The sequence below is a fragment of the Chlorocebus sabaeus genome, chromosome 5, assembly GCF_047675955.1.
Source record: "Chlorocebus sabaeus isolate Y175 chromosome 5, mChlSab1.0.hap1, whole genome shotgun sequence".
NCBI classification, from domain to species: Eukaryota; Metazoa; Chordata; class Mammalia; order Primates; family Cercopithecidae; genus Chlorocebus; species Chlorocebus sabaeus.
In genome coordinates, this window is record NC_132908.1 from 66,640,462 (window position 1) to 66,666,168 (window position 25,707).

The following is a 25,707-nucleotide window of genomic DNA, read 5'->3' on the forward strand; positions in this document are numbered from 1 at the left end:
AAAAGATTATCTGCTAGGGAAAAAGTTATTTTGAATCTAAGCAGATTTTTCTAAGAAATTAAAATTCAATTATTTTCCTCTTTTTATCCCGAAGAGCATTATACCTGCTCCCAAGGCCTCCCAACCTTTTGTATGTTTTGTATGTATTGTATTCCTAGCTCAGTGATATTTAATTGATTCTAATTTATGAGAGGGTATTAAAAATAACTTTTGATCACTAGTCACAGTTTACTGAATTTTTAATTCAGATCAGTTGTAGAATTTCTAGATTCAGATTGAGGAAGTTTGAAGAATTAGCAGCAAAATAGGTTCATTTGGTTTTTTAAAGCTTTCAAAATTAGTTTTACTTAAATGTGCTCTCCAAAGCAAGTAGAGTAAAAGTATTTTGATAAAATATGCATCTGATTTGTAGACACTAACCCTGTTACTAATTGCCAAGAAACAAATTTTTATTCAAAAGAATAATTTGAATTATGGAGTTTGCCAAATAATTTTAAGAGTGGAAGCTCTCACAAGCTCTTCATTCACCCATCTCCTTAACTCTAGGTAGACTGTTTCTGTGACATAGTTGTAGTGTTTAAACAACAGAGTAAAAATGAGGGTAGACAAGATTCAGTAACTCTGTTTCTTAGAAGTTGGATCAATACCAGTGCATTTTTTTATGACCTTGTATGTGTTCAGATTTAGCTCCTGCTTCATAACTGTGGATGTATGCATATTTGTACATGTTTTTCCACCTCGTTGAAAAAAATGTGGTTTTTTTGAGATGGCTAACTTAGGAGGCATTCTGTTAATGCCGTAAATTAGAAGCTAGTTCTTTTTTTTTCTTTTTAGAGACAGAGTTATGCTCTTGTTGCCCAGGCTGGAGTGCAATGACGCGCTCTTGTCTCACCGCAACCTCTACCTCCTGGGTTCAAGTGATTGTCCTGCCTCAGTCTCCCAAGTAGCTGGGATTACAGGCCTGTGCCACCACGCTGGGCTAATTTTGTATTTTTAGTAGAGATGGGGTTTCCCCATGTTGGTCAGGCTGGTCTCAAACTCCTGACCTCAGGTGATCCACCCACCTCAGCCTCCCAGCTAGTTCTGTTTATTTATTTATTTATTTTGAGACAGAGTTTCGCTCTTGTTGCCTAAGCTGGAGTGCAATGGTGCGATCTCGGCTCACTGCAACCTCCACCCTCCGGGTTCAAGCGATTCTTCTGCCTCAGCCTCCCGAGTAACTGGGATTACAGGTGTGTGCCACCACAGCTGGCTTATTTTTTGTATTTTTAGTAGAGATGGAGTTTCGCCATGTTGGCCAGGCTAGTCTCGAACTCCTGACCTCAGGTGATCTGCCCACCTCGGCCTCCCAAAGTATTGGGATTACAGGCGTGAGCTACTGCGCCCGGCCTAGTTCTTTATTTGTAATGTGACTGTATTTCAGAGAGTGTTTTAAGATGGCTCAGAAACAAATTAAATTCTCAGAAATGGAAACCTTGACCTTGATCTAATTTGTCCCATGTTTTCTATTCAACTGAGTCAACAAACTACAGAGTCTAACTAAATTTTAAATGTCATCAAACTCACATCACCCTCAGCTGTCAGCTTCGGCCTCCTACAAATCAGATCATTAGTAAAAAAGCGTAATCACTGCCCTATGATATCCCCTACCATTATAATAATGTACTAGGGAAGAAGAAGAAAAGTCAAATATGGCTCATATTACCCTCTAAGATGTAGTCCCCTTGAGTTAAGTACTGGTGAAACATTAAGAACTCTACCTTTCTCTTATAAGAATGCTTCCGCCACTGTTGCAACTAAAAGCATCTTTGGTTTACTGAGATGTGGATAAACTGAATCCAGTTTGACTTAAAATGAGAATTATGTTGTTAGGAGTAGCGAACTGCATTGTGAAATACATCTCACATTGAGGTTGTAGAGAACATATGGTAACTGACTTTGCCCTTGGTGGGCATATTTTTTTCTAATAATGTATTCATTCTTTTATTCAATATGTACGTTATGTAAGGTACTATTCTTTACAAGTGAGACAGAGTGAAGAACAAAACCTAGATCCTCATGGAGCTTACATTCTTGTGTTTGGAGAGAGACCAAAAAACAAGCAAATAGGGTAATTTCAGGGGTGATGATAAGTGCTGTTATGGAGATAAACAATATTATATTATAAGGTTGGGGAAGGGTTTTGCTTTAAATAGGATGATCAGGGAAGGCTTCTCTGAGGTGACATTTGTATCTGACCTGATAATGGGTTAGGAACTCACCATTTGAGGAGGTGAAGGAAGAATAGTGCAGTTGAAGAGAATAGCAAGTATAGAGAATCTGAGGTAAAACTGAGTTTAGCATGTTAAAAGAAGGAACTGAGGTCAGTGTGGCTACAGTATAGTGAACTAGAAGAGGAGGAATGAGGTGAAGTTGACAGGGCAGGGATCTTGACCTTGTAAACCATTGTAAAACACTTGGATTTTACCTTTAAAGCAGTATTAAGATTAATATCCTGATGCCTGTGAACCTGAGCATTAAAATAGATTATTTTATTTTAATCACTTTTTAAACTTTACAGCTAACAGGAAATATACTTAATTAAAAAATTTTAAATATAAGTGTTGCTTCTTTTCCAACTCTTGTACTTTTCTTTACATTAGAATCATCTTATTGTGAAGGTTCCCCCCTATCATGACCAACATATAACTTTGCCTGTGTCAGTGGGAATATATGTAGTGACGAACGCTGGAAGATCTCATGATGTTCAACCATTCACTTACACTCCAGACCCAGGTATGTCAAAATGAAAAATTCAGAACTAAAACGAATAGTTAATTTCCAGTTTTTTGAAAGAATATGAAGATGACTAGCCATCTCAAACAGAAAGTTGCTCACTAAGATGAATTGATGTTAGTTTATTTTGGAAATGGCATTATTTTCTAAGACAGCCACCAAATACTGCTTTTACTCTTATGTTAAGGAATCATTTCTACCTTACATTATAATAATAAAAGCCAGCAATGCTCTGAAGTCAGATTCTCTGAAACTATCTTACAGGTTACTCCTCCGTAAGAATTTCCATGCATTGACTACTGCTTATGTGCAGAAACATGAAAGTGACAACTTTGGGAAATTGCTAACAATTTAGTTTGGCTGGTTTATAGGGTACATTTTGAGACAGAGAGGAGATAAACTAGAGTGACAAGTGATAAAATAAAAAATCTCATCAAAGACTGATGGTGAATAAATATTTTTTCCTTCTATATTGCCCCATAATACCTGATAAATATTTTAAATATAACTTTAAGTGGTTGTGTTAAAATGGTATTTTAGGCCGGGTGCGGTGACTCACGCCTATAATCTCAGCACTTTGGGAGGCCGAGGCCGGTGGATCACTTGAGGTCAGGGGTTTGAGACGAGGCTGCCCACGTGGTAAAACCCTGTCTCTACTAAAAATACACACAAAAAAATTAGCTGGGTGTGGTGACGGGTGCCTGTAATCCCAGCTACTGGGGAGGCTGAGGAAGGAGAATTGCTTGAACCCGGGAGGTACAGGTTGCAGTGAGCTGAGATTGTGCCATTGCACTCCAGCCTGGGCGATAGAGCAAGACTGTCTCAAAAACAGAAAACAAAACAAAACAAAAACCTGATATTGTAGAAATTAGAGAAGCTAATTTTTTTTTTTTTTTTTTTTTTTTTTGTGCGGAGGAGACGGAGTCTCGCTCTGTCGTCCAGGCTGGAGTGCAGCGGCGCAATCTTGGCTCACTGCAACCTCCGCCTCCTGGGTTCAAGCGATTCTCCTGCCTCAGCCTTCCGAGTAGCTGGGACTACAGGCGTGTACTACCATGCCCAGCTAATTTTTGTTTTTTCAGTAGAGACGGGTTTCTCCTTGTTTCACTGTGTTAGCCAGGCTGCTTTCAAATTCCTAACCTTGTGATCTGCCTGCCTTGGCCTCCCAAAGTGTTGGGATTACAGGGGTGAGCCACCACGTCCAACCCTAAAATGTTAAAAGTTTAGAAGATATCTGTTTATGAAGTGTCTCACAAGTTATTTGCCTGCATTCATTTAGATGCCTGAAAAAAGAAAAAAGCCTCCTTTTGGCAGAAATGGGGAGAACATTTTGGAAATGGAAACTCTTTGCATGCTCCATTGACCTAGGCTTGGCTTCTGCCATGTTTACCATTGGTTCAGTTCAATCCAGTCTCAGGCATACTTCAGAATTAGCAGTTCTTCTCTATCTGTAGTTTATTAGTATGTTATTTCCGTATAGTTCAAGATCCAGTGAGGTAGAAGGTCAAGAAAGGTGACAGAGAAAGAAAGCCCTGGCATCAAAAAGTGAAGAAAACAGTAGCTAGGACAGAATTACAACTAGTTTAAGTTAATTGCTTTCTATCACTTAATTTTTCTATTTCCTATTTTCTTTCCTTTTTGAGATGGAGTCTTGTGTTGCCCAGGATGGAGTGCAGTGGCGTGATACCAGGTCACTGCAACCTCCGCATCCCAGGTTCAAGCAATTCTCCTACCTCAGCCTCTCACGAGTAGCTGGCACTACAGGCGTGCACCACCATGCATGGCTAATTTCTGTTAGTAGAGACAGGGTTTTGCCCTGTTGGCCAGGCTGGTCTCAAACTCTTAACCTCAGGTGATCTGCCCGCCTCAGCCTCTCAAAGTGCTGGGATTACAGGCATGAGCCAGCACTCCCAGCCTCCTATTTTATTTTTAATCATATCTGAATTTTGCAGCATTATTTTCTACTAATTTGCTGCAAAAGGTATGCCACAGTACAGCACTGTTAAAATACCCCTTGAAGGCCTGGAGTGGTGGCTCACGCCTATAATTCTAGCACTTTGGGAGGCCAAGGCAGGCGAATCACTTAAGGCCAGGAATTCAAAACCAGCCTGGCCAAAATGGTGAAACCCCCTCTCTACTAAAAATACAAAAATTAGCCAGGCATGATGGTGGGCACCTATTGACCCAGCTACTTGGGAGGCTGAGACAGGAGAATCTCTTGAACCCAAGAGGTGGAGGTTGCAGTGAGCCAAGATCACGCCACTGTAGTCTAGCATGGGCAACAGAGTGAGATTTTGTCAAAAAACAGAACAAACAAATTAAAAAAACCTTGATATTTGTCTCAGAATTAAAGATCATGTGTAAAAACTTTGGACCAAAAAGGCAAAGTTTAGAAATAATATCCTGGCTTCAACAAAAATAGGAGAAAGAAGATTGGCTTATTCTCAAAGACCAAATATTTTATTGTTTCCTTTCTAGGAAGGCTTCAAACATCTAAGGAAATTTGATGTAAAATTAATAGTTGGCCGGGCACGGTGGCTCACGCCTGTAATCCCAGCACTTTGGGAGGCCAAGGCAGGTGGACCACGAGGTCAGGAAATTGAGACCATCCTGGCTAACACGGTGAAACCCTGTCCCTACTAACAATACAAAAAAGTTAGCCGGGCCTGGTGGTGGGCACCTGTAGTCCCAACTACTCGGGAGGCCGAGGCAGGAGAACGGTGTGAACCTGGGAGGCAGAGTTTGCAGTGAGCTGAGATCGCACCACTGTACTCCAGCCTGGGCGACAGAGTGAGACTCTGTCTCAAAAAGAAAAAGGGGGGAAAGAAAATTAATGATAGTTAAAGCATTTTAGTAACTGTTAGTTACTAAATATTGACATTTAATGTTTTGCAGGAGCTTGCACAAACATGAGAAGAGAGATGGTATAATTAATACATAGGATTTTTTTCCTGATGAGCTTCTGCATCAGTTGTGTTGGAAGGGAAGGTGTTTATGTCAGGGAATAGCCTTAAAGGTTTTGCTGTCCTGAAAACACTGAGATTTTCTTGTCTTCACTTGTTTCTTTGTTTTTATTGATTAATTATAGAGACTTCAGGACTTTGAAGTACTTAGCATCAACATTAAGAATCCTCATTTCTTAGTGATAAATGCTAATTATTAAAAATTGCCCTTTGATAAATTGCTGAATAAACAGCTTTTAACTATTCTACTTCAAAGGCTATACTAATTGCCTAATTTTGGCCATTCTTAGGCAATCATTACCATATGTTTGCTCTTTCAAGTTTTTCCCCACATATTTTGTATGTTACAGATAGCAATCACTCTTAGAAAACCTTGTTTGAAGAAATATAAGGTATGCAAACTTTCTAATACAATCTAATGCCTTAGCTTCTGCCTCTGTGATACAGCTAATTAGCCTTCCCGCAGTTTTCCTTTTTTTTTTTTTCTTTTGAGATGGAATTTTGCTCTGTCACCCAGGCTAGAGTGCAATGGCGCGATCTCGACTCACTGCAACCTCCACCTCCCAGATTCAGGCGATTCTCCTGCCACAGCCTTCCAAGTGGCTGGGACTACAGGTGCCCACCATCACACCTGGCTAATTTTTGTATTTTTAGTAGACACAGGGTTTCACCATGTTGGCCAGGCTGGTCTCTAACTCCTGACCTCAAGTGATCCGCCCGCCTCAGCCTCTCAAAATGTTGGGATTACAGGCATGAGCCACAATTTTACTTTTTTGTATTTTATGAAATAGGATAGTCTTTTCAAGTGTCCATGAGAGAGAATATGATTTCAGGAAAACTTGGGCACAGAAAATTTGGCCTATCTCAATATGGCAAACTAATAGCTGTTGTGGTTCATTTAGGGACTATTGTTAAATATTTGATTACTCATTAGTGTGTAATTATAGCAGCCACAACAAGGTCCATCCTAATATTTACGGGTTGGAGTAGAAGTGGTAACTGTTAATACTATTTATTGAAATACTTAAAAGTTATAAATAAAACTAACAAATCATTAAGTGAAATATACCTCCTATACTATTTTGACCAAAATACCCTCATAACAACCTGAAAGGCTGAATTTGAATTTAGAATTTTCAAACTGCTTTGAATTCTAAGCTGGGCTGTGGTAGCATGAGGAGAGAGCATCCCTACCTGCCACCCTTCTTTTGACATTTTTTGGCTCCATCCTATACTTGGAAGCCTTTTGATACCTTAATCAGTGCTTCCATCTAATATGCCTAAGAGTGCTCACAAAATCTAGGATAGTTGTACAGAAAATCTAGAGATCAGCCAGGCACAGTGGCTCATGCCTATAATCCCAGCACTTTGGGAGGCCGAGGCGGGTGGATCATGAGGTCAGGAGATCGAGACCATCCTGGCTAACACAGTGAAACCCGTCTCTACTAAAAAATACAAAAAATTAGCCGGACGCGGTGGTGGGCACCTGTAGTCCCAGCTACTCGGGAGGCTAAGGCAGGAGAATGGCATGAACCCAGGAGGCAGAGCTTGCAGTGAGCCGAGATTGCGCCACTGTACTCCAGCCTGGGTGACAGAGTGAGACTCCATCTCAAAAAAAAAAAGAAAAAAGAAAATCTAGGGATCCTGGGTGCCTGTTACATGGTCTAAAGGTAGGGTCAAGGCAAAGGCTCAAGTGAACGTATCCTAGTTCCACACATTCTTCCAGGTACAGACCTTCTAACACCCAATGGGGCCATACTGCCCGAAATCAAAATGTGTATGCTCTCAGGCACTTAGATACTTTCCCGAGTCATAAAACCTTTGTTTTATTGATGGTCTCTGAAGCTTTGCTTAGCCATTATAAAACATCTTAAATTTTTTTTTACTTCAGCCTATTCAGACACAGAACTCACACTAGACATTATTTGCTGTAACTCCACAGTGGTGATTTCTATAATAAATGGGGATGTAATATTTAACATCTTTTTTTTCTAAAAAGAAATTACTGGTTGGGTGAGGTGGCTCACATCTGTAGTCCTGACACTTCAGGAGGCCGAGGCAAGAGGATCACTTGAGCCCAGGAGTTTGAGACCAGCCTGGGCGATATAGTGACACTCTCCCATCCCTACAAAGAAAAAATAATACTAAGCTAGGCATGGTGGCATGTGCCTGTAGTCGCAGCTACTCGGGAGGCTGAGGTGAGAGGATCGCTTGAGCCTGAGAGGTTGAGGCTGCCGTAAGCCGTGATCAGGCCAGTGTACTCCAGCCTGGACAACAGAGCAAGATCCTATCTCAAAAAAAAGAATAAGAAGAATTTTAAAATTACTAATAACATGATTTAAAAATAGAAATTTAAATTTTTTTCAAGGATTAGTTTATATATTTAAATCTTTTGTTACTAGAATTAATGTCATGCATAAAGATTTTATGTGTATTTTTTTTCCATTCAATTGCCTATAAATTATTTGTTGGACCTACTGTGAAACATACTAAGATAAATTATTTAACTTCATTCACAGGAGATGTCTACAAATTCCTCTCTTTATTTTCGTTATATCATTTGACATATTAGAAAATATAAAATAAATATATTGAAAAATAGAAATTGGCCGAGTGTGGTGGCTCACACATGGAATCCCAGCACTTTCAGAGACCAAGGCGGGTGGATCACCTGAGGTCGGGAGTTAGAGACCAGCCTGACCAACATGGAGAAACCCCGTCTCTACTAAAAATACAAAATTAACTGGGTGTGGTGGGGCATGCCTGTAATCACAGCTGCTCAGGAGGCTAAGGCAGGAGAATTGCTTGAGCCCGGGAGGCGGAGGTTGCAGTGAGCCGAGATCACGCCATTGCACTCCAGCCTGGGCAACAAGAACGAAACTCCGTCTCAAAAAAAAAAAGAAGAAAAGAAAAAGAAAAAAGAAAAGTAGAAATTAAGGCCAAGCATGGTGGTTCATGCCTGTAATCCCAGCAGTTTGGGAGTCTGAGGTGGGCAGATTGCTTGAGCTCAGCAGTTTGAGACCAACCTGGGCAACATGGCAAAACACCATCTCTACCAAAAATATAAAAATTAGCCTGTCGTGGCGGCGTGCACCTGTAGTTCCAGCTACTCGGGAGACTGAGGTGGGTGGATGGCTTGAGCCTCGGAGGTGAAAGTTGCAGTGAGCCAATATCATGCCACTGCACTCTAGCCTGGGTGACAGAGCCCCAGACCCTGTTTCAAAGGAAAAAAAAAATAAAATGTATTCAAATAAAATATGTAATCATTTGAAGCAAGAACCAATTTATTTGTAATTTATTAAACTTTAGTTTTTAGAACTGATTTATATTCTTAAATTTGTTATAGTAGGCTGGGTGCTCAAGCCTGTAATCCCAGTACTTTGGGAGGCCAAGGTGGGCAGATCACTTGAAATCAGAAGTTTGAGACCAGCTTGGCCAACACGGTGAAACCCCATCTCTACTAAAAATACAAAAATTAGCCTGGCAGCCAGTGCGGTGCTCACGCCTGTAATCCCAGCACTTTGGGAAGCTAAGATGGGCAGATCACATGAGGTCAGGAGTTTGAGACCAGCCTGGCCAACATGGTGAAACCCTGTCTGTACTGAAAATACGAAAATTAGCCAGGTGTGGTGGTGTGCGCCTGTAGTCCCAGCTACTCGGGAGGCTGAGGCAGGAGAATCCCTTGAACCCAGGAGGTGGAGATTGCAGTGAGCCTTGACTGCACCATTGCACTCCAGCCTGGGTAACAAGAGTGAAACTCCATCTCAAAAAAATAAATAAATAATTAGCCTAGCATGGTGGCGTGCACTTGAAATCCCAGCTACTTAAGAGGCTAAGGCAGGAGAATGGCTTGAACCTGGGAGGTGGATGTTGCAGTGAGCCAAGATCATACCACTGCACTCCTGGGTGACCTAGCGAGACTCTGTCTCAAAAATAAATAAATAAATAAATAGATAATTAGGCTGGGCATGGTGGCTCACACCTGTAATCCCAGCACTTTGGGAGGCCAAGGCGGGTGGATCACAAGGTCAGGAGTTTAAGACCAGCCTGGCCAAGATAGTGAAACCCTGTCTCTACTAAAAATACAAAAAAATTTAGCCGGGAGTGGTGGCAGGCACCTGTAATCCCAGCTACTCAGGAGGCTGAGGCAGAGAATTGCTTGAACCCAGGAGGCAGAGGTTGCAGTGATCCGAGATCGCGCTACTGCACTGCAGCCTGAGCAACAGAGCAAGACTCTGTCTCAAAAAAAAAGATGGGAGTTTCACCATGTTGGTCAGGCTGGTCCTGAACTCCTGACCGCAAGTGATCACCCACCTTGGCTTCCCAAAGTGCTGGGATTACAGATGTGAGCCACTGCACCCCGCCTGGTTTTGTTTTGCTAAGTGATCGCATGCTCTGCCCACTTGGAGATTGGAGAATTTAGAGGATAGAAATTTACCTCAACTAGAATTTCTGCTAAACAAATAATTAAATGATACTGTGTGACAAGATATTCTAATTAAAGAATTTAAGATACAAGGTTTTTAGGATGAGTAAATGTAGATAAATACATTAATCTTTTTTTTTTTTTAATAGCAGCAGCTGGTGCTTTGAATGTAAATGTGAAGAAGGAAATATCTAGTCCAGCAAGACCTTGCTCCTTTGAAGAGGCCATGAAAGGTACCAAGTAGATTATTCTCAAAAATCGTAATTAGGTGCTCCTGTATGTTTTCTCTAGCACACCTTACTGTTTTATTTTCTCTTAAGTACTTACAATACTTTGCAGGGTATCTTTCATATTGTAAAATAAATACATGTTTAACTTTACTAAATGTAGAGACTTGTTTTCCAATTTGATATTTTTCTTGCTGAATATGTTTATATATTTTTAAAGTACATTGGAGTGGAGTTTTGTTTTTTTGTTTTTTGTTTTTTTAATTCCCCAATATTAAAAGTGTATGAGGCCAGGCACAGTGGTTCATGCCTGTAATCCCAGCTTTTTGGGAGGCCGAGGCAGATAGATCATTTGAGGTCAGGAGTTCAAGACCTGCCTGGCCAACATGGTGAAACCCTGTCTCTACTAAAAATACAAAAATTAGCCAGGGGTGGTGGCAGGTGCCTGTAGTCCCAGCTGCTAGGGAGGCTGAGTCAGGAGAATCTCTTTAATCTGGGAGGCAGAGGTTGCAGTGAGCCAAGATCATGCCACTGTACTCCAGCCTGGGTCACAGAGCGAGACCCTGTCTCAAAAAAAAAAAAAAAAAAGGAAAGTAAGGCCAGGCACGGTGGGCCACACCTGTAGTCCCGGCACTTTGGGAGACGAAGGTAGGAAGATTACTTGAGTCCAGAAATTTGAGATGATAAATATCCATTGGCTAATAATTAAATGCATCATCTATAGTTATTGCTGAACAGATATGGGCAGCACAGTGAGAAGATTTCTTGTCTCTACCAAAAAAAAATTAAAACAGGCCAGGCACAGTGGCTCACGCCTGTAATCCCAGCACTTTGGGAGGCCGAGGCGGGCTGATCACCTGAGGTCAGGCATTCAAGACCAGCCTGACCAACGTGGAGAAACCCATTCTCTACTAAAAATACAAAATTAGCCAGGCATGGTGGTACATGCCTGTTATCCCAGCTACTCGAGAAGCTGAGACAGGAGAATTGCTTGAATCCAGGAAGCAGAGGTTGCAGTGAGCCGAGATCGTGCCACCGCACTTCAATCTGGGCAACAAGAGCGAAACTCCCATCTCAAAAAAAAAAAAAAAAAAATAGGCCAGGCGGTGGCTCATGCCTTTAATCTCAACACTTTGGGAGGCTGAGCTTTGCAGATCACCTGAGGTCAGGAGTTCGAGACCAGTCTGGTCAACATGGCGAAACCCCATCTCTACTAAAAATACAAAAAGTATTAGCCTGGCATGGTGATATGTGCCTGTAATCCCAGCTACTCTGGAGGCTGAGGCAAGAGAATCGCTTGAACCCTGGAAGTGGAGGTTGCAGTGAGCCAAGATTGTGCCACTGCTCTCTCCAGCCTGGGCAACAGAGCAGGACTCGGTCTCAAAAAAAAAAAAAAAAAAATTATAAACATTAACCAGGCATGGTGGCATGCACCTATCATCCTAGTTATTCATGATACTGAGGTAGGAGGATTGCTTAATCTGAAGAGGTTGAAGCTGGATTGAGCTGTGATCATACCACTGTACTCCAGCATGGGCAAAGGAACAAGACTCTCAAAAACAAAACAAAGCAGAAATTTGTTTTGTTTATGTACCTTTTTGATAAAAAATTTAAATCAGGCTGGGCATGGTGGCTCACACCTATAATCCCAGCACTTTGAGGGGCTGAGGTGGGTGGATCACCTGAGGTCAGGAATCTGAGACCAGCCTGGCCAACATGGTGAAACCTCATCTCTACTAAAAATACAAAATTTAGCTGGGCGTGGTGGTGCATGCCAGTAATCCCAGCTGCTCGGGAGATTGGGCAGAAGAATTGCTCGGACCCGGGAGGCAGGGATTGCAGTGAGCCAAGATCATGCCACTGCACTCCAGCCTGAGCGACAGAGTAAAACTCTACCTCAAAAAATATATATAAATCACATATGAGAAATAGTTTGGTAAATAGAGATTACTTGAGAAAAAATGCAAGTGTTGGATTGTAATGCATTGACGCCAGCTTGACGTTCTTAGAGCAAATTAATTCTTAATGAGAAGGAGAAAAAAATTAATCTGATACTTTCATTTATAATGCACTACTAAATTGAAGTTGGCTAGAAGATTATTATTAAATTAACAAGATGGAACATATCTGACAAACTTAATGTCTGGCCTGGAGACATTTTGGACTGTTTTTGGTGGGACCAGACTTAGATAAAATTGGAACAAGGCCAGATGCAGTGGCTCACGCCTGTAATCCCAGCACTTTGGGAGGCCAAGCTGGTGGATCACCTGAGGTCAGGAGTTTGAGACCTGCCTGGCCAACATAGCAAAACCCTGTCTCTACTAAAAATAAAAAATTAGCCGGGCATGGTGGCGTGTGCCTGTAATCCCAGCTGGTTGGGAGGCTGAGACAGGAGAATCGCTTGAATCCAGGAGGCGAAGGTTGTAGTGAGCCCAGATTGAGCCACTGTACACCAGCTTGGGCAACAGAGTGAGACTCTGGAAAAGAAAAAAAAAAAGGATTGGAACATAAATAAAATTAACCTCTGTGACCTTTGTGCATATGACAGTAGAAAGACTTATATCTTTGCATGAGCATTAGACTAAAATGTCCTTTTACTGTTTGTCTTACCAGTAGACATACTTGTCAGTGGTCAGCTGAGGATAGATAAAAGAGTCTTGCTCAACTTACTCTACCTAGTCTCACTTTCCAGAAAGGGGGAGAAGATAATAAGCATTACTATCTAAATACATTTTAAGAAAAATTGTAGATCTGTTAAGCAGTAACTGTATAGGTGATATATTTATGTAATTTCTAATTGAATTATAATATAATCTTGTCTGTAAACATGGAAATTTTTAGACCAAAAATAATGTTAATAAAAATATAAGCCAGGAACAGTGGCTAGTGCCTATAATCCCAACTACTCAAGGGATTGAGGTGGGAGGATCACTTGAATCCCGTAGTTTGAGGCTGCAGGTACTACACTCCAGCCTGGGTAACAGAATGAGACCCTGCCTCTAATTGAATAAATGAGTGAGTGAATGAATGAATGAATGAATGAATGAATATTTTTAAAAAGAAAAATAGAGACTGTATATTTTTATTTTTATTTATTATTATTATTATTTGAGATGGAATCTTGCTTTGTTGCCCAGGCTGGAGTGCAGTGGCATGGTCTCAGCTTACTGCAACCTCCAACTTCTGCCTCCTGGGTTCAAGTGATTCTCCTGGCTCAGTCTCTCCAGTAGCTGAGATTTACAGGTGCCCTGTACCACATTTGGCTATTTTTTATTTTATTTTATTTTATTTTTTGTATTTTTAGTAGAGACAGGGTTTCACCATGTTGGTCAGGCTGGTCTCGAACTCCTGACCTCGTGGTCCACCTGCCTCTGCCTCCCAGATTACTGGGATTACAGGCATGAGTCACTGCACCTGGCCCATATTTTTATTTTTGTAGGATTAACCAAATAATCCACAACAAACTAAATTGACAGTGATAAAGCTAAAGTAAGATTAATTCTTTTCTTCATTCACTCAGCAAACATTTGTTGATTACCTACTGTGCAACAGGCAATAACAACATCTGCCTTCATGGAGCTCATGATCTAATGAAATTCAAAAGCAAGAATAGTAGTTGACTATTACAGGATCAACTTAAGATAACACCAATGGTTTTAAAAATGTTCTATGGGATATTCTTAGATTACTTTTAAATACCTGCCCTGTACATGATCTGAAGTTTTGTCTCAGTCAAAATTAGGTTGTAGGCCGAGTGTGGTGGCTCATGCCTATAATCCCAGCACTTTGGGAGGCCTAGCAGGGAGGATCGCTTGAGCTCAGGAGTTCAAGACCAGCCTAGGCAACGTAATGAGACTCTTGTGTCTACAAAAAAATTTAAAAAATTAGTCAGGCATGGTGGTGTGTGCCTGTAGTCCCAGCTACTTGTGGGGCTGAGGTGGGAGGATTGCCTGAGCCAGGAGGTGGAGGTTGCAGTGAGGCCTGATTGTACCACTGCACACCCACCAACAGAGAGAGACCCTGTCTCAAATAAAATAAATAAAATAAAATAAAATAAAATAAATAAAATAAAAATCTGGTTGTTAGGGGAATTGTATTGGTATTAGAATTTAGGTGAAAATAGGTCCAAAGAACTCATGAATAAATGATTCATTTCTCAAACAGGTAGAATAATAAAACATGGAATGTCAAAAGTTAAATGAGCACTTTCCCCTCTATCAAAATAATCAGTTTTTGTAGGAATTAGGTTTTTAGCCAAATGGCTGTGAGGCAAGTTGAAGACAAGAAAATTGCAAATATATTTTTAGATGAAAATATTTACTTTCAGTTTTTTTTTGTTTTGTTTTGTTTTTTTTGAGACAGAGTCTTGCTCTGTTGCCCAGCCTGCAGTACGGTAGAGCAATCTCGGCTCACTGCAACCTCCTTCTCCCGGATTCAAGCGATTCTTGTGCCTCAGCCTCCCAAGTAGCTAGGATTTACAGGCATGTGCCACCATGCCTTGCTAATTTTTGTATTTTTAGTAGAGACAGAGTTTCACCATGTCGGCCAGGCTGGTCTCGAACTCCTGGCCTCAAGTAATCCGCCCGCCTCAGCCTTCCAAAGTGCTGAGATTACAGGCATGAGCCACCACACTTGCCCTTTCAGCAGCATATTGACTAACAATAACACCAAAAAAAATTTATGAAGGGAGCTATCCAACTTATATACCATGTGCCTTTTTAAAAGCTTTATAGCCAGGATTTCTTCTCGGTATCAAATTAAGACATTTAACAGCTGTGCTTTCTGAAGACTCTTTCCATAGAGCCTCCAAGTGGTAGTAAACTTTTAAATCAGGATTTGGCTATGTGCTCAACTCAGAAGATTGTCATTAGCAGTAGCAGTAGCTACCACTGAGTGCCAGTGCAGACTCAGGTAGACAAAAAAGAAGAAAGAAAAGCAATCAAGGGGGAAAAGTAGATATAGTGGAGTGGTAGAATCTTGCTATATGTTGCCTCTAGGTACAAATCTAGAACTAACTACTCAAAATGGAGGTGGTAGGAGGTGGGAAATAATTTTTCATTTTGCTTGGGAAATTTGGTTTGTAAACCTAAAATAGCCCTTATTTCTGGGGGGAAAAAAAAGATGTTTAAAGTCCAGTCTAAAAGAGAATTGTGTCCATGTGCCAACTTGTCATATTCAAATTTTCTAATTAGTTTTCTTTTAATTTAGAAAAGCAAAATTTATTGATCACTGGGTGGTATTTTCTAATGAGAAGCTTGAACTTAGTTTAAGAAAGAAGTGCTCTGACAATCTCATAGCCCTTAAGAAGTTCTGAGACTTTATATTGTCAGACAGCTAAATCCTAAGAGAAGAGTGTAGTGGTTGTAATTGAGTAGCTTTATCCTCCTGGAGATTTTTAAGCTGTATCCTATAATATACTCTGGTCAGGTTGGGTAGTATGATTCAAGGCACTTGGAATGGTCTTGGGGAATATAGCCTGGTAATCGAACTGCTTAAGCTTATTATTAATATTTAAGCTATAGTTCCAGGCCCATTCCAGAGGTCCCCCAGCCAATGCACTTCATAAAAGGGAAGATACATCTTAATATACCAGTTTTGTATCTCATGCTACCATTATAGCATCAAAAAATAGACATTTAAATCATGCCTAATAATAAATTTTAGAATGAAATAGTTGGTAATTTTTGTGATTTTAAACTTTTCTTTTTTTGTGTGTGTATGCAGCAATGAAAACTACTGGATGTAATTTAGATAAGGTAAATATCATTCCTAACGCCCTGATCACTCCACTCATACCAAGCAGTATGATTAAGAGTGAAGATGTTACTCCAATGGAAGTAACAGCAGAAAAAAGATCTTCCACTATTTTTAAGGTAAGCTATATTGACTACTGCTCCAACTTCTAACCTCCTATATAAAAATTGCTGTCTTTTACTTTTCCTATTTTTTTCACATTGCTTTTAGTTTGGATGTACTTAATGAATTTTGCTGTAAAGAGGGAATGCTTTATTCTTCAGCAAAATTGCCCACAAAGTGACTTCCAATATACATTTTGACAAGGGAGGAATTAATATGTTATATGAGATATTAATGAAAGTACTAATTTTAGCATTTTCAGAATTAAGAGGTGTTTTTATTTTTTTCCCAGTCTTTTCCCATAACTTTCTATTTCTTTTTTTTTACTTGTCTTCTCCCCTGTAATGTTACTGAGGAGCCGCAAAATTGAGATATTTTGATACCTGCTCTTCATGAACCATAAAATTAATGTGTTCTGATTACCCTTAATTCACCTAAGCATATCAATAGCTGATTATTCTACTTCTTTGTTTGACTATCTTTGCTTATAGTTCTTTTTAAAAATATATCCCAAGGAAAATGAGGCATCATGTAATGGAGAATTGTAGTCCCATACCTGTTTTCTAAATGATAATAATGTAGAGTGGAAAACTAGTCCTGCATATATTTTTAGAACAATAGTGATTTTTTTCCCCCCTTGAGACGGATGGAGTCTCTCTCTGTCGCCCAGGCTGGAGTGCAGTGGCATGATCTCAGCTCACTGCAAGCTCCGCCTACTAGGTTCACACCATTTTCCTGCCTTAGCCTCCCGAGTGACTGGGACTACAGGCACCCGCCACCTCGCCCGGCTAATTTTTTGTCTTTTCAAAAGTAGAGACGGGTTTTGACGGTGTTAGCCAGGATGGTCTCGATCTTCTGACCTCGTGATCTGCCTGCCTTGGCCTCCCAAAGTGCTGGGATTACAGGCTTGAGCCACCGCGCCTGGCCAAACAATAGTGATTTTTGATGTATGTTACAAACTTATTTAATGTTTACATATTCATATTATTTGGGGATTTTTATGTTTTAGACTACAAAGACAGTCGGATCAACTCAGCAAGCATTAGAAAACATCTCAAACATATCAGGAAATGGCTCTTTTTCATCACCATCATCTTCCCACCTACCTTCTGAAAATGAAAAACAGCAGCAGATTCAGCCCAAGGCATACAACCCAGAGACCCTGACAACTATTCAAACCCAGGACATCTCACAGCCTGGTACTTTTCCAGCAGTTTCTGCTTCTAGTCAGCTGCCCAACAGCGATGCATTATTGCAGCAGGCTACACAGTTTCAGACAAGAGAAACTCAGTCTAGAGAGGTATTACAGTCAGATGGCACAGTGGTTAATTTGTCACAACTGACTGAGGCGTCACAACAACAGCAGCAGTCACCACTACAAGAACAAGCACAGACTTTACAGCAGCAGATTTCATCAAATATTTTTCCATCACCAAATAGTGTGAGTCAGCTTCAGAATACTATTCAGCAGCTGCAAGCAGGGAGTTTTACAGGCAGTACTGCTAGTGGCAGCAGTGGAAGTGTTGACTTGGTCCAGCAAGTTTTAGAGGCACAGCAACAGTTATCTTCAGTTTTATTTTCTGCTCCAGATGGTAATGAGAATGTTCAAGAGCAGCTTAGTGCAGATATTTTTCAACAAGTCAGTCAGATTCAGAGTGGTGTAAGTCCTGGAATGTTTTCCTCAACAGAGCCAACAGTCCATACCAGACCAGATAATTTATTACCTGGAAGAGCTGAAAGTGTTCATCCACAGTCTGAAAACACGTTATCTAATCAACAGCAGCAGCAGCAACAACAGCAAGTGATGGAATCTTCAGCCGCAATGGTGATGGAGATGCAACAGAGTATCTGCCAGGCAGCTGCCCAGATTCAGTCAGAATTATTCCCTTCAACTGCTTCAGCAAATGGAAACCTTCAGCAATCGCCAGTTTACCAGCAGACTTCTCACATGATGAGTGCATTGTCTACCAATGAGGATATGCAAATGCAGTGTGAATTGTTTTCTTCTCCTCCTGCAGTTTCTGGAAATGAAACTTCTACAACCACCACACAGCAGGTTGCAACCCCTGGCACTACCATGTTTCAGACATCAAGTTCAGGAGATGGAGAAGAAACTGGAACACAAGCAAAACAGATTCAGAACAGTGTCTTTCAGACCATGGTCCAAATGCAACATAGTGGGGACAATCAACCTCAAGTTAACCTTTTTTCATCCACAAAAAGTATGATGAGTGTTCAGAATAGTGGTACCCAGCAACAAGGTAATGGTTTATTCCAGCAAGGGAATGAGATGATGTCACTTCAATCTGGAAATTTTTTGCAGCAGTCTTCTCATTCACAGGCCCAACTTTTTCATCCTCAAAATCCTATTGCCGACGCTCAGAATCTTTCCCAGGAAACTCAAGGTTCTCTCTTTCATAGTCCAAATCCTATTGTCCACAGTCAGACTTCTACAACCTCCTCTGAACAAATGCAGCCTCCAATGTTTCACTCTCAAAGTACCATTGCTGTGTTACAGGGCTCTTCAGTTCCTCAAGACCAGCAGTCAACCAACATATTTCTTTCCCAGAGTCCCATGAATAATCTTCAGACTAACACAGTAGCCCAAGAAGCATTTTTTGCAGCACCGAACTCAATTTCTCCACTTCAGTCAACATCAAACACTGAACAACAAGCTGCTTTCCAACAGCAAGCTCCAATATCACACATCCAGACCCCTATGCTTTCCCAAGAACAGGCACAACCCCCCCAGCAGGGTTTATTTCAGCCTCAGGTGTCCCTGGGCTCCCTTCCACCTAATCCAATGCCTCAAAGCCAACAAGGAACCATGTTCCAGTCACAGCACTCAATAGTTGCCATGCAGAGTAACTCTCCATCCCAGGAGCAGCAGCAACAGCAGCAACAGCAGCAGCAACAGCAGCAGCAGCAACAACAGGGCATTTTATTCAGTAATCAGAATACCATGGCTACAATGGCGTCTCCAAAGCAACCACCACCAAACATGATATTCAACCCAAATCAAAATCCAATGGCTAATCAGGAGCAACAGAACCAGTCAATTTTTCACCAACAAAGTAATATGGCCCCAATGAATCAAGAGCAACAGCCCATGCAATTTCAGAGTCAGTCCACAGTTTCCTCACTTCAGAACCCAGGTCCTACCCAGTCGGAATCATCACAGACCCCCTTGTTCCATAGCTCTCCTCAGATTCAGTTGGTACAAGGGTCACCTAGTTCTCAAGAGCAGCAAGTAACACTCTTCTTATCTCCAGCATCCATGTCTGCCTTGCAGACCAGTATAAATCAACAAGATATGCAACAGTCTCCTCTTTATTCCCCTCAGAACAACATGCCTGGAATTCAAGGAGCCACATCTTCGCCTCAACCACAGGCTACTTTATTTCACAACACAGCAGGAGGCACAATGAACCAACTACAGAATTCTCCTGGCTCATCTCAGCAGACATCAGGAATGTTCTTATTTGGCATTCAAAATAGTAAGAAACTCTAATTTTTCATTACTTAATTGGTCATCATTATTATTAGAAGGAAGCAGAGTGCAGTGGTGCAATCTTGACTCATTGCACCCTCTGCCTCCCAGGTTCAGGTGATTCTCCTGCCTCAGCCTCCTGAGCAGCTGGGATTACAGGTTTGCACAACACACCCAGCTAATTTTTGTATTTTTGTTAGAGACGGGGTTTCACCATGTTGACCAGGCTGGTGTCGAATTTTTGACCTCAAGTGATCTGCTAGCCTCGGCCTCCCAAAGTGCTGGGATTACAGGCGTGAGCCACCGCACCCGTCCTGTACAGTTGTTTTAAGAGTGTAGATTGTAGTTAGAACTCTATCACCTATAGACTATGAGATCTTGTACAAGTTATTTGGCTTTTGTGGGTCTCAATTCTCTCATTTAAAATGGTGATAATAGGCCGGGCGCCTATGTATAAAAATGTGTGTTTGCCATTTTAAGCTGTAAACTTAAAAGGAAAACGAAGTAAGAATGACAGATAATATCTTAGCCAATTGAAGTCAGTAGTTTCTAAGGAGGTAGAAACCCATCTTTAGGCTGGGCGCGGTGGCTCAAGCCTGTAATCCTAGCACTTTGGGAGGCCAAGACCAGCGGATCACGAGGTCAGGAGATCAAGACCATCCTGGCTAACACGGTGAAACCCCGTCTCTACTAAAAAATACAAAAAAAAAACTAGCTGGGCGAGGTGGCGGGCGCCTGTATTCCCAGCTACTCGGGAGGCTGAGGCAGGAGAATGGCGTAAACCTGGGAGGCGGAGCTTGCAGTGAGCTGAGATCCAGCCACTGCACTCCAGCCTGGGCGACAGAGCAAGACTCCGTCTCAAAAAAAAAAAGAAACCCATCTTTAATGTTAATATACCAAGGAATTTATGTCGGCCTTTTGATATTTAAGCAAAGTTGTATTTTTAGACTGCTTAAAGGAAACCTAAGATGAATTCCAGTGCCAATCTGTGAAAACTTTTTTCTTGGACTGTCAGGTGCCTAACTTTTAGTAATGTACAAAGAGAATGCAGTAATGAATTTTCCCCAACAACTAATATCTTTTCATGAATCTTTACTAACCAGATACCTTCTATTTTCAATGTCTCTGCAGACTGTAGTCAGCTTTTAACCTCTGGACCAGCTACATTGCCTGATCAGTTGATGGCCATAAGTCAGCCAGGCCAACCACAAAATGAGGGCCAGCCACCTGTGACAACACTTCTTTCTCAGCAAATGCCAGAGAATTCTCCACTGGCATCCTCTATAAACACCAACCAGAACATCGAAAAGATTGATTTGCTTGTTTCGTTGCAAAACCAAGGGAACAACCTGACTGGCTCCTTTTAACTGGATATGTAAGTATTGCATTTTGGCTTCTTATTGGAAAGCATCAAATTTTATTCTTAACAGATTCAGGTTAAGTAATAGTAGTTTAGTTCTAAACTTTTAAAATGTGACTTTCTCACAAGATGATACTTTTTTACTCTGAATAAAATTATTCTGAATGATAGCTTATGGTCCTATAGTTAATACAGACCAAACATCCCTAGTCCAAAAATCCAAAATCCAAAATCCAGAATGCTCTGAAATCCGAATCTTTTTGAGTGCTGACATGACATCTCAAGTGGAAAATTCCACACCTGACCTCATATGATAGGGTCATAGTCAAAATGCAGGCTCACAACATGCAGTTGATTTGGTGTCCCTGAGGGAAAAAAAGATTTTCCCAGCTCCCTTCAGCTGTGATAGATCTTTTTAGGTGTATATGAAACAGAAGTAAATTACATGTTTGGACTTGTGTCTTATTCCCAAGATATCTCATTGTGTGTATGTACATATTCCAAAATCCAAAAAAGAAATCGGAAATACTTCTGATCGCAAGCATTTTAGATAAGGGATATTCAACCTATATTGGAAATTCCTTCTGCTTCTGAGCTTCTTTGCCTTGGAATAACAAAACATCTGATGAGTATGCACAGTGTGTTTCCTCTGTACTATATATTGGATATAATCATCCCTTCCTCCAGAAATAAATATTGAGTCAGAAAAGTCTGGAAGATCAAATATGAAAAAGTTTTACTTATAGTACCATAATATACTTTAGGATCATTCAGGGTGTCAGACACTTTATAAATACTTCCCTCCCTCTAAGTTACATTAAACTTTTTCTCTTTTTTAGAAATTCCATGAAGAAAATCCTGATTCCAAGATGTCCTGAGATCTTGTGGTTCCATGAGAATTATTATTTTAAAAACAAAACAAAATATGAAAAACTGTATTTGAGTAAATTGATAGATTTTATTCTGACTGCAAAAGAGCACACCTATGCTGCTTGTTGCAGTGACTAACCACAAATGTTAACATCTTCATATTTTATATTCCTAATAACAGTGATGACTGAGAATCTATTTGAGTTTCCAGCTGGCAGAATTAATTGTTATTATTTTCCTAGGCGCAATTTCCTTAAATGTACAGTTTAAATTAAAGGCTGGACCACTCAGTTATTATTGCTATTAGAAAATAATATATCATGTTTACTTTCGTTCTTCATTATTTTCTTTCCTGCATTGTTTTAGTCAAGTAATGGCTTTTGAAAAAGTAAAGTTCAGTAGTAACTAAGGCAGTGATTTTTTTCAACATAAAAGGCACAGCTGTTGGCCAAAGTGAAGGATCTTTTTTCAGTTTTATTGGAGAAACTGAAGGGGTAACATTCTAACAAGTAAACTGTATATGCAGATAAAAGAACTCTTGATTTAACACAAAGGCAGATGATACACTTAGAAAACTGGGAACAGCTGGAATGCCATTGATTTTATTTTTTCAGAGAGTTGTTAGTTCTCTGGGTTTCTACTAAGGGGTTTAGCCATAACTGTGCATAGAAAAATAATTATCTTTATCTGTAAAAAATGAAGGGGATAATATATGATAAATTATGTTCTGATATCCTCCTACAGTAGTTTAAATTGACAGAAAAATTTGAGTGTTTTATTCTTAACCCAGTCTTAGGCTGGTGTTCCCTTTTTATATACATCTATATTACTTTTCACCTCTTTTTCACTTTACTTTAGAGAACTATTGATATACTACTGGCTTTATGACCCTGTAGCATCTTTGGCCACTTTAATCTAGGGTGACCTAGCAGTCCTGCAGCACAGGGCAGAAAGTACTGTCTTAGGAATTATTGGGAGTTAATTCCTGAGAAACAACACATTTTTCCCCATGAACGGTGCTGTTCTGAAGTCTTCAAATTTTTCCCTCTAATAGGAAACAGTATAAATTTTAATTTAAAAAAAAGGCAAACTAAAATTTCTTGAAACATCACTTCTCCCTGATCTGCAGTGAGTATAAATTCACTTGTCACCTCAGTGCTTTACAGTTTGAAGTGGTCACTTACCTGATGGTTCCCACAAGCCTTAGGCTTTATAGGGTCATATCATTGACTTAAAATGAAGAATTAACTTGTGTTACATCTATAAAGAGCAAAATAACACACTCCAGAACTTGGCAGTTGTAGCATTAGTTATACAGTTTTGGGCGTTGTTGCCACCCGTGGGATGCCTGCTTCTCACTACCACCTGTGTCTGGACACATGCTTATGTCTCATTTTCCTTTTGGCATGTGGAAAGCTGTCAATGCAGTGTAAGGCCAACGTGTGTGTGGCTTCTATGTGTTGATATAATGTTTTGGTATCCTTGTCCGTTTCATTTATTTTTTAAGTGTACAAAAAATAACCTGTTAATTGTTGAAGGCTAATTTTCTGTTCTTTTTTTTTTTTTTTCCTATCCTGTACATTTAGTTGAACTGTGTGGAATTGTGGTGTTGGTTTTGTTTATACAGCCAGATTTTTCCTTCTTTTTTTTTTTTTTTTTTTTTTTTTTGTGATAATCTTCCTTTGTTCTTTGAATGTGCTCTTTTGTCTTTTTCTTTTTTCTCACGTTTTCTTCCCTCCACCTCTGCCCCTTTCTTTCTTTCTCTCTCTGATTGAGAGGCATTGAATTACGTTTTCAGTAGTACAGGCTTCTTGCCGATATGAAGGGAACTTTTCAGAAAGAGACCTACTCTGGGTCATTTAATTTTGAATACAGTTTTCAATCGTTCAAGTTTTGGATGGTTTATATCTAATGTGTGTTTCATTTTTTTGGAAAGCTATATTTTGTATTTAGGAAATGGTATACTATTTTGCTATTTGTACTGAGTGAGTACATTGGCATAAATATAGAAATTTATATATATACATATATATAAACTATTCTTTTTTGCCACACATTTTTGTGGTAAATTTGTGAGTTTGTCTGATGTTCTACCACAACGTGGCGTCTGATAACAGTGAGGGGGGGTGGGGTTTGTTATGTCTTTATTGAGTATTTAAGTATCTTTTGAAACAAATGACCTGTTCATCTGTGGCCATTCCATCAGGCAGTTCCTTGATGTTAGTAGTGGGCTAAAGGCAGCTTACTGTGTGTTTGCTGGAGCTTTCACTCAGCCAAGTGTTAGAGTCAGGAAACCCATTGAGGCAATTGCGTCAAATGGTGTTTCACAAGAATGAGCCATTCAGTCTTTGCTCACTATATATTTAATATTTTATTATTGTTGTTATTGTTATTATTAATTGGCTTTCTGTATTCTATGCCTTTTATTTATAAAGACACTAAGAAAACCCATGTTTGTAATTTTAATAACATTTTTCCCATCTTGTAATATCCAGAGCTACTTTATAAATTCTCTGAACCAAAAGTATTTTCCTCAGTGTATCTCTTCTCCCCCAGCCCCTATTGGGAAAAATTACCCAGTATAGTTCAGGTTATGAGGAGGATCAGCCACACAATCCAGTGCTTCAGTTTGAAAATGTAAAACTCTAACCCTAAAAAGTAGGGTTGATTGAAATTTCAGACAAAGCAAACCCAGCAGGTATAAAAAGAAGTAGTAGAAATAAAAATCTGTAAGTTATTTTTGAATTTTCTGAACTTTTTTCTAAGAGATTACATAGGAGACTAAAGAAATCTATCTGTTCACCAAGTTCTAATTAGGATGATTGTTAATACAGAACTGTGGATGAAGTGGCAACTGGCTTGTGTGCTGACTTCTGTGGTTTAGCAAGGGGTTTATTGTTATCAAATGCTGATTGGCAATGCCAAGTCACTGGGACCAATTTTCTGTTTTATAATATCTAAGTTTAGAACAGAATATATACCTGAACTGTAGTGGTTTGATTGGATGGAGGCAGAAAACCCGATTTTTATTCTCATAAATTTTGTGGTTATTTATACAAGGGCTGTGCTATGCTATTCTTGTTCAATAATATTCTTGTTCAATAATAATAGGTTTGTTGTTGTTTTTTTTTACATTGTTAAATGTTCCTTACCCCTAAAGGTCAATGTTAAGTACAATGTTCTGAAAATACAATTTGGCTACAAAGAGTATTCATCTTCTTTGAAGCTCAGTGGTTGATATTTGTGCTAATAATGCAATTTCCTGATTACTGTTACAAGTTATAGCTACATGGGAGAGACTCAGTGAGCCAGCAAAGGCCATAGAAACAACAATTTATTAAACGTATTTATGGCAGAAGGACCTAAATAAACTGTGAGCCACCTTTTCTTCTTTATATTGTTACATTTAATTGTTCTAGCTTTCAGCAACTCACATTAACGCTTGGAGCTTCTCTCTCTCTCTCTCTCTCTCTCTCTCTCTCTCTCTTTCTCTGTGTGTGTGTGTGTGTGTGTGTATGTGTATGTGTGTGATTCCTTATTGTCATTCCATTATATATCCACACCAACATGGGTGAAGATCATTCGAAGTCATGTTTTGCCTCTAAGCTTGATCATGTTACCTTTATGATTAAAGTATCGTGTTATTTAGCCAATGCAAATCTGTTTTAAAACAAATCGTTTTAAAAAAAGAACAAGTTTTTAAGGGCTTTATTATAGAAGTAGTATTAATGAAGGACTTTCCT

The 25,707-nt window shown here is 39.9% G+C and overlaps 1 protein-coding gene across 7 annotated transcripts in view; it reads left to right on the forward strand.

Annotated features, from left to right (window-relative positions):
* NFAT5 (nuclear factor of activated T cells 5) overlaps positions 1–22,645 on the forward strand; it is a 130,337-nt gene extending 107,692 nt beyond the window's left edge. For 5 of the 7 annotated variants that reach the window (XM_007993800.3, XM_007993802.3, XM_007993806.3 and 2 more), the window contains 6 exons: positions 2,643–2,775; positions 10,311–10,394; positions 16,113–16,261; positions 17,254–19,741; positions 20,866–21,109; positions 21,934–22,645. In XM_007993800.3, the coding sequence (XP_007991991.1) occupies positions 2,643–2,775; positions 10,311–10,394; positions 16,113–16,261; positions 17,254–19,741; positions 20,866–21,101 (3,090 nt within the window). In that variant the 3' untranslated portion in view covers positions 21,102–21,109; positions 21,934–22,645. The remainder of the gene's footprint in view (positions 1–2,642; positions 2,776–10,310; positions 10,395–16,112; positions 16,262–17,253; positions 19,742–20,865; positions 21,110–21,933) is intronic. The other 2 variants (XM_007993801.3, XM_073015529.1) reach the window with 1 other exon arrangement.
* The last annotated feature ends 3,062 nt before the right edge of the window (positions 22,646–25,707 follow it).